The sequence below is a fragment of the Cavia porcellus genome, unplaced genomic scaffold, assembly GCF_034190915.1.
Source record: "Cavia porcellus strain 051 isolate PalLab524CR breed Dunkin Hartley unplaced genomic scaffold, mCavPor4.1 scaffold_16, whole genome shotgun sequence".
Classification (NCBI taxonomy): domain Eukaryota; kingdom Metazoa; phylum Chordata; class Mammalia; order Rodentia; family Caviidae; genus Cavia; species Cavia porcellus.
In genome coordinates, this window is record NW_026947499.1 from 1,156,254 (window position 1) to 1,172,734 (window position 16,481).

At 60.8% G+C, this 16,481-nt stretch overlaps 1 protein-coding gene across 3 annotated transcripts in view; it reads right to left on the reverse strand.

Moving 5' to 3' along the window:
• The window catches only part of Adgrd1 (adhesion G protein-coupled receptor D1), a 63,330-nt gene that overhangs the window by 18,385 nt on the left and 28,464 nt on the right, over window positions 1-16,481 (reverse strand). For all 3 annotated transcript variants that reach the window (XM_013149004.3, XM_013148999.3, XM_003461163.5), the window contains one exon: window positions 1,756-1,829. In XM_013149004.3, coding sequence (XP_013004458.2) covers window positions 1,756-1,829 — 74 coding nt within the window. The remainder of the gene's footprint in view (window positions 1-1,755; window positions 1,830-16,481) is intronic.

A 16,481-nucleotide genomic window follows, 5' to 3' on the forward strand; every position in this document is an offset into this window, starting at 1 on the left:
CCCACGGCTAAGACGTGAAAAAACGATCTCAATAGTCTTGGATCCATAAAGGAAATTGACGCGGTCATCACAAGCATGTGACAGCGGACAGTGGGCCAATATGTCTGTGTTGTGGTGCGCTCTACTAAAATATCGCGGAAGAAATAATAGGAATTCCACACGAACGCTCCCAAAAGGCGCTGCAAGGAGCACCCTTCATGCAGGTGTCGTTGCCTCCCTACGAAAGCCACAGATGTTACAAACCAACCAACCACGGGCCAGTTTCCTTCATGAACGCAGGCACAAAGTCCTCAATAATTCTAACAAATTAAATTCAGCAACATCCAGAAAGGACCATAGACAGGGCCAAGAGGTGTTTATCCTGGTGAAATACACAGCTTTTTCCTGATCCTCCAACCTGGAGAAGACCTTTGGTGGGCAGCTGGAGGACAGGGAGAGGACCTGGCCCGGGCTCCCACGACAATGGTGGCCACCCAGCGCTACCCTCGGGCTGGGGGTGTGTTCTGCCAGCCGTGCCGTGCTGACCCAGAAGCCGGGCTCCAAGGCCACCTGCCCAGGGCCACCACTATAGCACTCTGCCCTGAGCAGGGCAGCCGCAGGAACAGAGAGAGCTGGAGGCGGGCAGGAGCCCGAGTGGAAGGGCCTGTCCACCCACTCCGGCTGCCTCCCTGCAGGGTCCTGCAGCTAACAGGGTCAGCAGGAAGTGAGCTCTCTGAATACCCATTTGCACTGAGAAACCATCGTTAGAAAGTGGGCAGGAGGGACGCAGGGCCTGGCTCAGGAGGCTGCTGCCTGGAGGTGGGGTCCCGTACTGACCACTGGTGAGCAGCCCCCACTTCCCAGATCCGCTCCTCGCTGCCCAGGCCCGCTCCTCGCTGCCCAGGCCCTGCGCTGTCCACATCTTGGTGACCGTGTGACCCATGCAGCACACATGCATGGTGTGAGACTATCTCTCTGGCGTGGATTTCCTTCCCTGGGGACCTGTGCCCAGAAGCAGGGTGCAGACCACGGACCACGGACCACGGACCATGGACCACGGGAAGCTCTGTTGCTAATTTTTCTGATTCCACAATGGCTGTGCTTACAACTTACGTCCCACCCACGGCTGCGGGGTCCCCTTCTCTCTGTCCTGCCAGGACCAAGCCTGTGTCCCTTTCGTGATGGCATCTCCACTGAAGTGGGGTCGGTGGTGGGCACGTGAGCAGTGGCTCACAGCTCCCTGGTGACCTTTGACGCCACGCAGCATTGGCCCCGGCATCTCTGGCTTCAACCTATGTCCGCCCAGGCTGCCGTGTGTTTTCTGACCAGGTTGCTAAGGTTTTGTTTGAGGTCCTGAGTGACTCTGGATGCTAAGACCCTGATTCAGCATCTGGCGCAGCACCTCTGTTCCCAGCTCCCACACCCCTCCCACAGTCTCCTTTGAGGGGGGACATCAGGGGACACCGGAACCCTGCCCTGCAGAAGCACCCTCCACCTGCATCTCTAAGGAGGACGAGAGGTCAGCATGGACTGTGAGAAACCCTGTCCTGCTGGGTCCTTGGGACGGGAAGCCACACCCAGGGTCTGGAGCAGAGCACCCCGCACCACTCTCCCTGGGACGTGTCTCCATGTTTCCAGCACACTGGACCGTGTGGCCACATAGTACACAACTGGGCCCAGGCTGCATGCCTGTGCCCCCAGCGCTGTGCCCGCTGTCCCCTCCCCCGCCCTCCCTCTGCCCCTCTACCCCACCTGGCACCTCCCACACGACAGTACCTGAAGTCCAGGAATGCGCAGTACAGGAAGACGCGGTTGCTGGCATTGGTGGCATCCGAGTGCTGCTTCTGAGTCTAAAACAAAAGGAAACAGATGCCTTGTGATGCAACGGGGAAGCCAGAGCCTGGCCCCAAATGGGGCAGCTCGGCTGCGATGGGGCGACCCTGCATGTGCAGAGGGCCAGGCCCCGGGCCTGCCTCTTGCTATCCCTCCTCTGTGCACAGCGGCCCACAAACAGGCCCCTTCCTGGGCCTTGCACCGCTGGGCTCCCCAAGAAAACCCCACAGCTTCTCCGGTCGGGCTCAGGGACACACACCCCCACACACACACACTCCACCATTCGGAGCAGTTTTTCTGATTCCACAATTCTGCCCTGCAGGCCCTCGACCCTCATGTCTCCCACCCGGGTCTCAGGGAGCTGCGTGTACTTGTGTGGTCACATCTTCTCCTCCAGAATGCATGCAGCAGGGTGGATGGGCGGCTTCCAACTGTGTGCCCTGGGCTTGGAGTGGGTGGCACATGGCACCACTTACTAATTAGCTGGGGGAAGCCAGGAAGGCAGGAGCAGGGAGCAGAGGATGAGACCACCGTGTCCAGGTTCTGGGTCCCTGGTCCCTGCTGGGGCCCACAGCTCGGGGCTCTGCAGTGGCGGCCGGGCCCTCATAGGCTGCTCCCGGCCCGTGGCCCCCAGGACACTGGGAACCTGACTGTGGCCCAGCCCCACGGGCACAGTTGCAGCCCCTGACCTTGAATCCACCCCTGCTTCCCGTCCACGGCACCGTGGAGGCTACACAACTGGGCGGAAGCTGCAGGCCACACCCCCTACCCCAATGCAGTACCCAGGCAGAGACCCTGCCAAGTTAGTAACTGTGCTAGCAGGAGTGGGGCCCCAAGTCCACACCGTGTGCCCCAATGGGCAGAGTGGATCTCTGACCGCCAAGGGACATCCAGCCAGACGGGGTGACCACAGCGTCAGGAGCAGAGGCCACGCTTTCCCTAAACTCGTGGCTCTGCAGAAACCCAGGAGACCCCACGGAGCATCACCCATGTCACCGTGGGATACATGGGGCGTCTCAGGTCTCTGCAGCCTCCTGTCCACCTGGCTGGCGAAGAGTTAAATGGGCATGGGGTTTCCTGTGACCCCACAGACTTCAGGCTGGAGCAAACAACTCAGGCAGGACAGAAAGTGCCCTGCTACTAAGCCAGGCCTACATCTGCCAGTCGCTCTGTTCTACCCAGGAACAGGGAGTCGTTGGCCATTAGGGGACAGGGTGTCACTGATTCCAGCAATAGCCAAGGTCCAGGCTGGACTCCACGTGACCTTGCTCTCCCTCCTCCCAGCCTGATTCCCTGGGGAGGGGGCCCAGGGAGGTCAAGGCCCCTGACAATGGTCCTGGTGTCACGGGCGCCTCTGGGCCGAGGTCTGTGTGAGGAGGAGGAGGCGGGTGGCTCTGGGCACATCTAGGAGGAGGAGGCTCACAGGGACACCAGCCAGCTCGGGGAGCACTCCGTGACAGGAGGGGTGGCTGGGACCCCATTCCACCCCATCTCTGAAGCCGGCATGGCACCTCTCCCAAGAACTCGGACCCCCAGGGGTCCTGGAGGTGCCTGATTGGAGGCTCTGGCCCCACTGGAGAGTCACCCCCGGCATGACAGACCCACTCATGGAGCTAGGACTTTGGGGAGGAAGGAGGTCGGGGCATGAGACACACCTCTCCACTCCCTTCTGCTCTCTCTAGCCCTCAACGGCTTCCGGGCACCAGGAACTGTGCTTGTGGGGCCAGCCCACAGCTGGGCTCCTGGCTCTGCTGTCCCAAGATCACTGCCACGGCGCCTGGCCACAGCTGGCCACGGCTGACAATCTTGTCAGAGCAAACACATGTTTAGAACGGCAACGTCCCCGGGCCTCATGCGCTCAGAGGCTGGGCTTGGGGAGGTGCTGGGCTGGGGTTTACGGCTGACTGCTGCTGGGAGTGGGGCTGGCCAGCAGTGGACACTGCGGGTGAGGCCTGGAAGCACTCCCCTTCCCGTTCTCCACACTGCGAGCAGCTCACCCGTCAGTTCCCTTTGCCACGCAGCCTGCCTTGGCACCAACCGAGGGCGGACGGAAACCTCGGCACAGCACGAGGAGCCCCGGTAACCTGGCCTCCCTTGTGTCATGCATGTCAGGCGCTGTGTCCTACACCTCCTGCCCTTCGAGTGGCTTCTGTCAGGCAGCTGAGGCGTCCCGGGTCTGACAACAAGCACTTTTCAAGGACCACCACCAGCCACACACACTCACGACACACGACAGGCAGCGACTCACGGAAGGAACACGGGATACGCGGAGAATCACACGGAAATTTTACGTGTGCAAAGTGCAGAGCTATAAAAAGCTGAATGAATAGCACCAAGTCAAAACGGATCAGAGGAAAGGGCAGCAGAAAGAAGAAGAATTCGAAGAAGCAAACAACAGGCACCACGCAATTAACAGAACCCCGGGGACCCAGGGGACGACAACAGAAGCTCTAACGTCCGTGTCACGGGAATCCCATGAGGCCGAGACAATATTCCAAGAAGTGATGACTGCGATTTCCCAGATTTGGCAAAACACAAACACGCAGATTACAGAGGCTGAGCAAACCCCAGGCCGTGCCAAGCCGTCGTCATCGGGCTTCTGGAGAACGAGGAGAAGGAAATAGACCCTGGAAGGGCGAGCGGCCCGGCCCTGTCCTGTGGGTGGAGGCCACTGGAGCGAGGGGTCCTCCTCACGGCCGCCAGGCCACGGAGTCCAGCGAGCATTCGGGGAAGGGAGAGGCACTGGGACGTTAGTCACCGGGGGATGCGGAGCCAGCCGAGCCGGCAGCCCTGCACAGCGCCTCAGCCCTGCGCTGGGGACTGGGAGGATGCAGACCCAGGACCAGACGGCGACGGGTGAAGGAAGACCAGGCACGTCCTGCAAACGTGTATGGCTGTGACTCCCTGCTGACACCAGCCCAGCTGACCCCCACGGTCCACACGGCTCCTACCAGCGCTGGTGTGGTGCACACACCTGAAATCCCAGCCCTCAGGAGACCGAGTCAGGAGGATCCCCACGTGTTCAAGTCTAGCCTGGAGGGCACAGCAGGATCCTGTCTCAAAAATAAACAAAACAACAAGAAAATGGTCCTGCCAAGGTCAAGCAGCCAACCACGTGCTGGCCAAGCCCCACGGACTCTGCAGGCCCACTCTCTGCAGTCCACGAGCAGCCGGTGTCCACTGCAGATCCACCACGTGAGGACCGACCCTGATTGTCCCAGGGGCGGGAAATACAGAATCTGGACCTGCTAGGGAGGGACTCGGTCTCCTGTGCTGACAGAGCGTGGTCTGCGAAAATGCAATCAGGACAAGCCTCGGAGCAGGACCCAGAGCCGCTCAGTGCCAGGATCTGGGATGCGGCTGTCCACTCTACTCCCCCGACTCCTTTCTGCACAGCTACAAGGCTGACACAATAGAGACCAGAGTGACAGGGTCATGCAAGTAGACACCACAGAGGCCAGTGAGGCCCTGGTCAGGGAGAGACCATGTAAGGGGTGGAGGAAAGAGACAAAGTGGACAGTCAGCTTCACACCAGCCCCACAGCACTGCCATCCACCGAGGGCCTCGGACAGTGACTCCCCTGGACACAGGGTCTCTGAGGACGCCGTCTCCACAGTGACCTCCAAGACAGACTTGCATTAGGACGAGCCCTTGTCCTCCTGCCTTACGAGACGGGGAGGGGAGGCAGGCAGGGATCGGAGCCTCCAGGGGCCCACCTTTTCTGGACTTTGGTGTCTGACCTCCAGACCCAGAGAGACGGAGTCCCTGCTGCTCAGAGCCCCAGCCGTGATCATTTGCCACAGCAGCCCCAGGGTGTGTTGCCAACTGCATGGCCCCCAGCATCTCCCAGTCCTGTGGCCAGTCCCTGCAGAGCCATCCCGGGTCACCTTTAGGAGCCCGTGGTGCAGCCTGGGGGAGCCCAGGCCCTCAAAGCCTCCTCGGGGGCAAGTGGGAGTTGAGTGTGGTCTTCAGGATGTCCCCAGCAGGGGTACCGTGCCACATGACTGCTACCATGGCAACCCAGGCTGTGGCCTCTCCTAGCCTCTCAGCTCTGTCCTGTTACTCTAAGCATGATGAGTGAAATCACCTGGCCCTACCTCCCCACCCCATTTTCAGCCACGGTCAGCACGGGAACCCAGATCCGTGTGCAGTCAAGAGCACCCCACAGCTCGGAGGTGCTGGCATCTGGGCATCCCGGGGACGCACATCCATCTCCCCCACTTGGAGCTGGGACCATGCTTCCCCCAAAGCCAGGCGACATGTGAGGTCCGGGCTGGACCCCAGGGAGGGGCGTCCCTGAGCTCTATCCTGTCCGCCCTTCTGCCCTGTCCAGATCCGCCCACACCCACACCAGGCTGTCAGCTTTTGCCCCCTTGAGCTCTTTCTGGTTTATTTCTCCTCCAAGATATGTCTTGCTCTGTGATATTTGTGTCATAAATTATTTTCTAAGATACACCTTGAGTGCATTCTTGTTCTCATACAAGAAGACAAAAGGCTCGAAGCCCAAACCCTGGACTCAGCACCGACCTGCTGGGCTCTCCCACCCCGGGCCCCCACCGCCTGCACCGGGCAGGGCTCCCCTGGCCAGCCTGGGCCTCAGGAGAGCTCCTTATTAGGGTGCAAGGCACAGCCGAGCCACTCCATCACCCGGCCGCTGCTGGGGCGGGGTCCTCCCTGGGTTACAAACAGAAGTGAAACCCAGAACAAAAGATCACGGTCTCTGCGTTTGCCAACGTCCCCAGACTGGCCAGGGAAGAAAGCGGCATCTCCTAACAGCGCGGGGAGGGTGGAGGTGGGGCTGCAGCTATCCAGGGATTCCAGCCATAGGTGCGGCCCAGGGCTGCAGGGCCAGCCTGCTGCTGTGGGAATGGGCCTGGGCTCAAAGGGTTCTGATTCTGATCTCCTCTCCGTCAGCCTGGCTCTGCAGCCCGGGAGTCACAGATCCACCTGTGGTCTCGCACCCTGTCGTACACCACATGGGAAATAAGGCTGGCCCAGCGAGAAGGGCTGGTCCACACAGAGAAGAATTCAGTGTGCAGCCTTGGGCTGCAGTCGGTAACCTGCGGCCACCACCAGGGTCTGCAGTGGCCCCACACTAACATTCCCCAGCTGCTACTCCTCTGTCTCTGGAAGTTCATAAATAAGACATTCAACCCCGCCTTCCCGGGCGCGCTCTCCTCTCCTCTCTCCCTCTCTCCTTCCCATAAGTTAATAAAGACACACGGCTTACCTCTAGAGATTCTCTCTCCCATATATCAAAAGGATAACTTTTTAAAAGTAAGTCCTGGCTCGCACACTGACGCCAAAGCAAAGGAAACACACACCAAAAATACGAGGTGTGATCACAAAATATGTAAATAAAACCTGCCATGAGCGCCCCCCAAATCCTCCACTCTAAGCACACTCATCCCGTCATGCGTGGCATTGTATTTTACTGTAATAAGTTCTACATTCGCACATTCGCCGTGTCTTTTGATCATTTTTGGATTATTTAACTCATTAATTAAGGGAACTGATCCGATACTTCCCTTCAAGGGAAAGCCGAGGAATCGCACACTCATGGGGCCGCCTGAACACCGAAACAAATCTGCCTAATTGACACAAAACTGGCAAAATTCATCAGTATCCACAGGGAGGAAATCAACCGAGCCTCAGCCGGACGGAATTTACATTTCAGAGCGGAGAACCGTGCAAGCTCATCCCCATCGGCTGGGGCCATGCGAGGATGCAGGGGGGAATCAGGGCCCGGGATCCGTTCCTGTGGCGAGGCAGGCGCCCACGGAAAGCGTCGGCAGCTTCCAGCCCGGTCCACGGTCCCCGCAGTGTTTCCCTCCACAGATGAGCTTCTCTAAAAAGTAAATGAACTCAAACAAAAGACACAGCCAGCTTCAAAAAGGGAAAGTGGGAAGTGGACAGGAAGTAACGAGGGCAGACCAGACTCAGGTCCAAGGCAGAGGAACAGAACCAGTTCCCTGCCCATCGGAACCAACCAGCACCTGAGGCCACGTCCTGGGTCAGCTTCCGGGCACGTGGTCAGGCCAGGCTGAGAGCCACTCAGGAGGGGCGGCCTGCGTGCTGGGCCTCAGCAGAGGGCATTTCCGGCCACCCTCCTCCACTCAGGAGGAGGGGGACCAGCAGAACTGGCATGGTGCCTGCAGCTGGCCCTGGCAGGACCTGTGCCAGAGACTTGGTGAGAGCCCCCAGATTGGAGCACAGAGGTGATCAGGGCGGGCAGTGCAGACACTGCTGCCAGCCCAGGAAAGAACGAGCAGAGGGCACATGGGGACATGTCCCAGTGGATTTCTAGAGTGACTGTGGCATGCCTCGGGCAGGAGGAGCACAGTGGTCCACCTACAGAAATCCCAGAAGTGGGAACAGATCGTCGGCGACAGAACAGGCACAGAGTGGCAGGGAGGCCGGGGCACCCAGGAGTAGGGGACGGACCGTGTGTGGTCTCCACGGCAGGGTGGTTTGTGTCCCCACTGAGCACGCTGTAAATACCGCGGTTTGTGTTTTGCAACTGTGCCTCTGAGGACCGTCTCACAGCGGGGGAGGACTGTCTCAGGCTGGGGAGGGACTGCAAGCAGAGGCCTGGCCCCAGGCGGTCCTGGAAGGGGCACTGGGAACCTGGGCAGCCCAGCTGGGAGGCGAGGGGCAGCCCAGCTGGGAGGCGAGAGCCAGCACCTCGGGCGTGGGGACCACAAACCAGAGCTTCGCCAGGAGCCCGCACTCCAGTCCGACAGCACGGTTCCAGGTCTGCGCCCCTCTGACCGCTGGCATCCTTCAGAGCGATGTGGCCCAGAACAGCTAGCCCCATGACCCAGGCCTCGCTCCCTAGTTACACAGGAGCCGTGGCCTTTGGTGGATGGAGCCAAACCGCTCCGAGATCCGAGATCCGGAAACGCCACCCTCCACCCCTCCGGTTCAGCTGAGTTTTCCGGAATCCGGCCCTGGGGACCGGTGGTGTTCTAGTTTATTCCTTTAACTGCCCCCGCGGAGGGCCTAAAAGTCCGAAAAACAGCCCTGTTTATGGGGTTACTGCGGGGTCATGGTCAATTGCTTCCACGACGATCACCTGTCATCCCCAGACCGAGAAAGCAGTTCCTGGAGTCCCCAAGGCGCGGCGCATCTCCACGGAAAGCTTTTATTCTGCCGACACCCATGGCCCCAATGCGTCCACTCGAGCAGGCAGCCTGGATCCGGGACTCAGGAAGTGAGAGGTGTTTCCCTGTGATGGCCCAGATAGAGAGAGGGCCTGGACAGACAGGGCCCAGACAGAGAGGGACAGAGGGAGAGGGCCTGGACAGAGAGGGCCTGGGCAGAGAGGGCTTGGACAGAGAGGGACAGAGAGAGAGGGCCTGGACAGAGAGGTCCTGGGCAGAGAGGGCCTGGACAGAGAGGGCTTGGACAGAGAGGGACAGAGAGAGAGGGCCTGGACAGAGAGGTCCTGGGCAGAGAGGGCCGAGGTGCAGGAGATTGCAGGTGGGGGTACAAGGACCCGTGTCCTGGGGTGACATGAGCATCCCTGGCACCATGTGAGGAGGGGCCACCCTGTCCTCTACAGGCTGCCACCCCACCCTCTCCCCAGAGCTGGGGGCTCAACCCCGGGAGGTGGCAAGGCCCTGCACATCTGGACTCTGGGTGCTGTGCAGTGCGGCGGAGCAGCAGGAAGACACTGGGTGGCTCCAGAACTCCAGGTGGAGGCCACACACTACCAGCCAGCTGCAGGGTGGGCTGGAAGGGAACAGGCTCCCTGGGGAAGGGGAGCGCTCGGAAGTGGCCACCCACCACGCTGCCAGTACCCTGCTCCCAACTCCAGGGGGCTGCTGGCCTGGCCTGACCCTCTCCCTGCACCCATTCGGCCACGCGGTGCACCAGGTGGACACGAGCTCTCAGAGGAGCAGCCGCTGAGGCCTACAGGGAGCAGTGTGTCCAGTTGACCTCCGCGGCTCCCCGTCAAGGGCCAGGATGGCTGCCTTGTGTGGGGAGCAGGCACTTCCACTTGTCCTGGCAAGATTTTCAGCTCCTCAAGTCATTCAAACAATGCCACCCTCTCCTCTGAGGAGTCACCTGGGTGTGTCCAAACCTCTGGGGCTCACTGTCCCCAACATCCCAGCCACGTGGTGACCCCAGGACTGAGCTGGGTCACAGGAGGGCAGCCGGGCTCAGCTGGGCAGGACTTGGATGCCCAGCTCACAGGTGGGGCCCCAGGGCCAGCAGCAGCCGGCCAGACATCCCCATGGTGACTGCAGCTGGCTCTGACCCCTCCTGTGCTTCTGGGCCAGGGCTGGACCCTTGAGGTCTTGCTGACCCTGTTCTTCCTCTGCTGAGCTGGGCACAGCGCCCATCCCATCTGCACACAGCCACAGGGGGAGCTGTTGAGTAACATGGGGACACTGCTGGCACAGAGAGGCTGCACCCTGGGACCCCCAAGGACCAACGGTACAGTGCAAAAGGTGGAAATGCCCACCGTGGGAGGTAAAAGAGACCACGGCTGCAGTGGGACCCCAAAACTCGTGGTAGCGTGTCCTCTGGTGTGCGTGTGTGTGCATGCATGTGTGTGTGTGTGTGTGTGTGTGTTATTTGGTGTTGAGCTCAGGGCCTTCACACATCCCAGCCCTTTTAATGAATTCATGGCTTTAGTTTGAGACAGCGTCTCACTAAACTGCCCAGGCTGGACTTGAACCTATGATCCTGCCTCAGCCTCTGGCATGCTGGGATTACAGGTGTGCAGCACCACGTCCAGTGGCTGAACTTAGTGTATTCTTAAGTCCTGAGTAAGCTTTGCCTTTGTGTAGCAGATAAGCCAGGAGACTTAACCCCGGCACCGGTCATCAGTGTGAATAACCCTGCCGGCCTCACCTCACCCTCTCGGAACGGTGAGAACAACCACCCGTCACGCTGGATCTGTGCTCTGTGACCTGGTGTGCGGAGTTCTCCAGCACGTACGCTGGCTTCCGTTAGCATTGCTCTAACCAGGATTCCGGGAGAAAGAGCACACCTCCCTCTGTGTAAGGCTCGGCTGCCGCAGCCTGCCCATCTACCCGTCTTAAAATAGCTCCACCCGCACACTGGCTGCTGACGGCACCGTGACACCAAGGGCAAAGTCCCCGAGGTGCATTTGCACCCAGAGGCAGGGAGGGCACTTGGTTCACCAAACGCAGCACAGGGACAGCACGGCTGCACCTCCACACAGAGCCCACTGCCCTGCTGCGACCGCTGAGCTCTGTGTCCTATGGGTCCCACAGCCGTGGGGTGCACAGCTCACAGAGGCACGCACTGGGGACGCAAGGTCCAGTGACATGAAGGACACAGTGTTGCAACCCTATCAGGCCAGGAGCCCAGGAAGCATGGGAGAGCAGGAGAGCAGACCGGGCTCCCAGCAGAGGGACACAGGTACAAAGGCCCTGGGGCAAGGAAGGCAGGAGGGGACAGAGGAGCAGGACGGTGCTGTCCACACCGGCTCACGGCCACAGAGGAAGAGGTGCTGACCAGGGCGCTCGTGGTGGCACACTCTGGCCATCGTGATGGCAAACCTTTTGGAGCTGTTGGTGATGACAAGCAGCTGGCATGGCACACGTGCCACAGGTTTGCCACCCCTCGCCCAGGGGACTTGAGTGTGGCCTGGGTGCTGCGTGTGGACTGAGGCAAGGCCAGAAGGGTCAATCAGGAGGCTGTCGCCATCCTGGGCCCAGGAAGAGACCCAGGGCCTCACAGCTGTCCTCCCAGGGCTGTCCACGGGAAAGCTAGGGATGCAGTGCCACACGTGCTGTGGTCACCGCTGCTCCCACGGCCGTCCCCAGGGGTCAGTCAGCTTTGCATCACTCTGACGAATCCCTGCGCTCACCAGCACCAGTCACAGGGACATGGTGTGTGCTGGCCGCTGCTTCCAGGCGCCAGCCTTCCCTGCAGTGGACCCTGAGCCTCTGGGCCTTGGTCAGCGCCAGACAGTGACAGAGGGGAACATGCAGCAAAGCAAAGCCACTCGCTTAAGGCAGCCAGGGAGGGAGAGAGGGGACGGACGAGGGGACGTCCCTGCCCCCAGGCTGCACCCCAGGAGCTGAGGTCCACTGGGCAGTGAGCTTCGCCCCAGCCATCCGTCACTGCTGCCGGTGGCCAGCCCAGCCATGACCACAGACCCCAGAAGAACATCTGTGGCAAGGCGCTGGGCTTCCTCTGGGCACAGGTGATGCCGAGCTTCTGGGCTGTGCTCTGCCCCTTCTCTCCTGCCCCTCCATCTCACACAACACACTGCGGGGCCCCGGGCTGAGTCGCATGCAGCCCAGAGGACACGGGGACTGGGCAGCGTGCGACCCTCCCTGCCGAGGCAGGTGGCTGCCGTTCCTTGGAATGCGGCCCATAACCCTCACCCAGAAGGGAGCCACTGACAGTGAGCCCCCAGCACCCTGGTGCTCGAAGCCTCATTCACAGAGGGAGCCCAGGGCAAGGCCAGCCACCCTGCCACCACGGCCCCCTCTCTGGAAGGCAGCGACATGGGCTGTAGGTGGCTTCTGTAGCTCCTGTGACCTCTCGCATGGACACCACGTGTGGTCAGTGCTGGCAGAAATGTCACAACCCCTCCTACACACACACCTGTGACCTCCACACGGCAAGGGCTTCTCCTGGGCAATGAGTTCGGGTTGCGGAGGGGCTGCCCCTGGAGCCTGGGCACCCTGGGGAGACCGAGACAGCATTGCAAGAAGAGGCAGGCAGGTGGGGAGCAGCCAGGGGGCGGGAAGGGAGGGCCGAAGAAGGGGAGACAGGTAGACGGCTGCAGAATGGCTGACTGATTGATTCCCGATGGACTGATCTGAAGATGCAGGAGAGCAGAGGATGCCGGGTCCCCAGGAACTGGAGAGGCCGAGGGACAAGTCCTCCCCTGGGCCTGCAGGACTCTGAGGGCTCTGCCTGCTCCAGCCCCACGTTTGTGGACCTGTCGGGGTGGCCAGCGAGGCCAGCATAGCCCGAGAGCACACACCAGGGCATCTGACACAAAGCCGAGCATGGCGGGCGGCGATGGGAAACTGGCCGACTCTATAACAAAGTCAGAAAGGTGGGGCTCCACCCGGGCAATCAGAAAAACAGCACTCGACATCATGATAGAAGGAAAGTGCAGATGGCGGATCCGCTCAGGAAAAGTGCCCAGCCTCGCCGGCAATCAAGGCGATGCGGATAAAAATAACAACCAGATGTGGCTTTCTGTGTCGGAGCTGGGGACAATGCAGGAAGCAGGGACCAACGAGCCGCACCCAGCCGGTCACTCGTCCCCAAGGGCAGCTTCCCACTGCACAGCGAAGTCACCAAGAATGGCCAAGGCGCCGGAGGACAGAGGCAGAGGGAGGGGAGGTTCGCAGGGGCAGACGTCGGGCTTAGCAGAGGTCACACAGTTATAGGACTGGAACGGGAGAGGCAGGAAGGTGGAGCCCGGAGATGGCCGTGGAGAAAGGGCACCTGCCTGGTTTACGGAGAAGGTGACACAGAAGGTGACGTGAGCAGGAGGCTCATCTTGCCATGAAGGGGCTCCGGGTACACCGGGCTTGAGCATCGGGAAGGGCGAGGTGTGAGCCTGGCCTCGCAGCACACACAGACACAATCGGACAAGGGCCATCGATCTGGACGGCAAGGAAAGCAATGAACCTTTCAGGTCACACGAGGGACTCCTGGTGGCCTTGGGTCAGGCGAGATTCCTCAACCGGAACAGAGGGCAGTGAGCATCAGGGAAGAGCTTCATAAACTGGGCTTCATTAAAATTTAAAACTGCTGTTCATCAGCAGACACCAGGAGAGCAAAAGGTTCGATTGGGTCCCAGGAGGCACTCGCAACACACAGTCTGCCGATGATTCAGCCCCGCGGTGTGGAGAGAGCCTCCGAATCAATACGAGACCAGCATCAGACGGCTGACAGACACAAGCCAACACAGCTGGAAAAGGGAATCACATCCACACGCCCAGGACACCTGAGAAATAAGCAACTTCACGGGGGAGCCGGCACCAGGACAGCTGTGGGTAACAATTCGGGCACTGGCGGTGGGGTTCGCCCTTCTCAGGGGGAGCAGGAGCTGGTGCTGCCCAGGGAGAGCTGCCTGGGGTCATCATCAGTACCACATGCGTGCGCCCTGACCCCGTCGCTCCATGCCTACAGCATCAAACGGAGATGTGCACATGATCGGGAAAGCGGGTCCCGAGATGGCCACAGAGCAGCGGCCCAGCTCCCCGCAGCTGCACCTTCGAGGGGCGCTGGTGCAGGCCATGTCCTGCTGCCCAAGCCGGGCACCCAGGGTCACTGTGGGAGGACCAGCACATCGAGTGCGACCTGTGCCAGGCTCGCTCTGCCCAGGGGCTGGCCCAGAACCTGTGTGTGCTGACCCCTGCTCGAGCTTTCCAGGCCTGCGATTCCAGGCTCTCTCTGTGAGGAGATAAACATGGATCTGGTCTAAACATCCCAAACCAGTTCAAGGCCAGGGTTAAAGTGCTGCTGATAACAGACATTGCCATTTCTAAGAAATGATGCCAGATCGAGAGCAGAGAGGGTGCACAGAGGTGCCTCACGGTGCTCACATGGTCAGGAGGACACAGGAGCAAAGCAGACCCACAGCAGCAGAAGGCTGGTGGCCGTGGACTATGACAGAGCCGTGACGGTGGTCCCAGAGCGAGCGGCACTGGGACACCCCAGAAGTCCAGGAGCAAACCCCTCGGGATGCTCACAGCCACTGTCTCCAGCCTGGGGCGAGAGGGTCGGAGGACGTGAGCTGTGCATGCATGTGTGCATCTGTGTGTGTGTGTGCGTGCATGTGTGCACATGTATGTCTGTGTCAACAGCCAGGTCAGTCTGCAGTCCACAGGGACACCCAGGCCCCGGCACCAGGGAATGACCACAGCAAGGGAAGAGACTGAACTCACTAGAAACCTGTCCCTCACCCACAGCAGATCCTAGGGAGACTCTGCGGGAGCCACCACCTCGCCACGAGAGGAAACCATCAGCTGCTTGCTGGGGTGCTCCCAGCCTGGCCCAAGTATTCCCACTTGGGAAGCACAGAAAAGGCCCATGCTTGAGGTCTGAATGGGGAGTGACCAGCCACAGACCAAGCGATCAGGCAGTACAGTGACCCCACTGAGGGACACCTGGCTGTGACCACTGCTCTCAGCACAGGTGGGCACAGCGGGGGACAGGGAGAGGCCCTCCTCGGACCATCGTCCTCTGTCCCTGAGGGCTCAGTGAGGACTCAGCGCAGCCAGTAGAGGCCTGAGCAGGCAGTCTGTCCCCACGTCCTGGGCCTTGGTGGCTCAGGCACCCCGAATTCCTGGGCCCTCCAGGGCCTCTCAGGGGCCCCCCACCCACCCACTTCAGTCTTGCCAGAGACCTTGCCCTCATGCTGTGACCTCTGCACCCTGCTTGCCTCGACCAGACCAGGGACACAGGCCAGGGGCCTCCCGGGAAGGACATCTGTCCCCACATGCCCACGGGCAAGAGCTCCCCTTCACACAGCAGCCAGACTCACAGAGCCTTGGCCCCGACAGGCTGGCAGGGACACACAGGCGACCTTCAGGGGAGAAGCCCCGAGCTGCAGAGGATGCTTGGCCACCACACCTCTCGTTACCAACCTCTCTGCGTGACAAACCTTCCCCTCCGCCTCTCTCCTCTCCCGAGCCGGGATTCCTATTCAAACACTTGCTTTGGTAAAAATAGCTATCGTAACCGATCGTTAGAGCAAGGACGGCATTTTAGGCCACCCTTTCTTTTGCTCTGGTTTCCAAATTGGCACCTTCACGTTTCACAGAAGACAAAAGTGCATCTTCGACCCGGCTCCCATCAATCGTGCGGGCTGTGGCGGGAGGGGGAGAGCAGGCAACTCCCGGCGGGCGCTGCTGCCAGCTGGGGCGCTGGGAGCAGCTCGGGCCCCAAGGAGCCTCCTCACAGCGATGCCTTGGGACCCTCCCCAGCCCACGGCCTAGAAAGAAGGCGCACAGTTCCACACTGCAGACCCAGGTAGGGCTGCAGCGGCTCCCCTGGAGCTCTGATCCCCCAGCAGCTGCCAGGACCGCTCTTTCCTGCCAGCCAGGGAGCCCTGGCACCCGCGCCCGGCTCCTGTCCTCCCTCTGCCTCCACCCTGGGCATCCCACACTGCGTCCCCTGCCGCACCTGCTTCCTGCCTCACACTTCCTGGGGGGGACGGCCGTACTGCTCCCCGACTGCTCCTCGGATCTCACTCACCGGGTGAGACAGACCTCAGGCTGGTGTGCTCTGGTCTGCAGCTGACAGCACACGGCAGAGCCGCCTGCTTTGTCTTTGATGCTGCCAAGGGTAAAGACGGGGTGCAGAAAGGTGGAGGGAGCCCCTGCAGCCCAGAGCCCGCTCTCTGAGTGCTGGGGGAACTGGGGGCCACCTCAGCCTGGGACACCTGGGTGCTGGAAGGTGGAAAGGGCAGGCTAGATGTGGAAGGTGAGCAAGACCTGGGGGCTGGCATAGAGGGGTCCCAGGATGGGCAGGCAGGGTGCACAGTGACACTGTGCCTTCAGTACCACAGGGCGAAGAAGGAATTTGAGGAAGGGCACGAGGAGACAGCCAGAGAGGGTGGGGGCCACGGCTCAGAGGAGGACCTCAGTGCCACCCTGCACTGCAGCTCCCACAGCCTGGGCAGACGGGGCCGCGGTGGGTGCAGTGTAAGCACC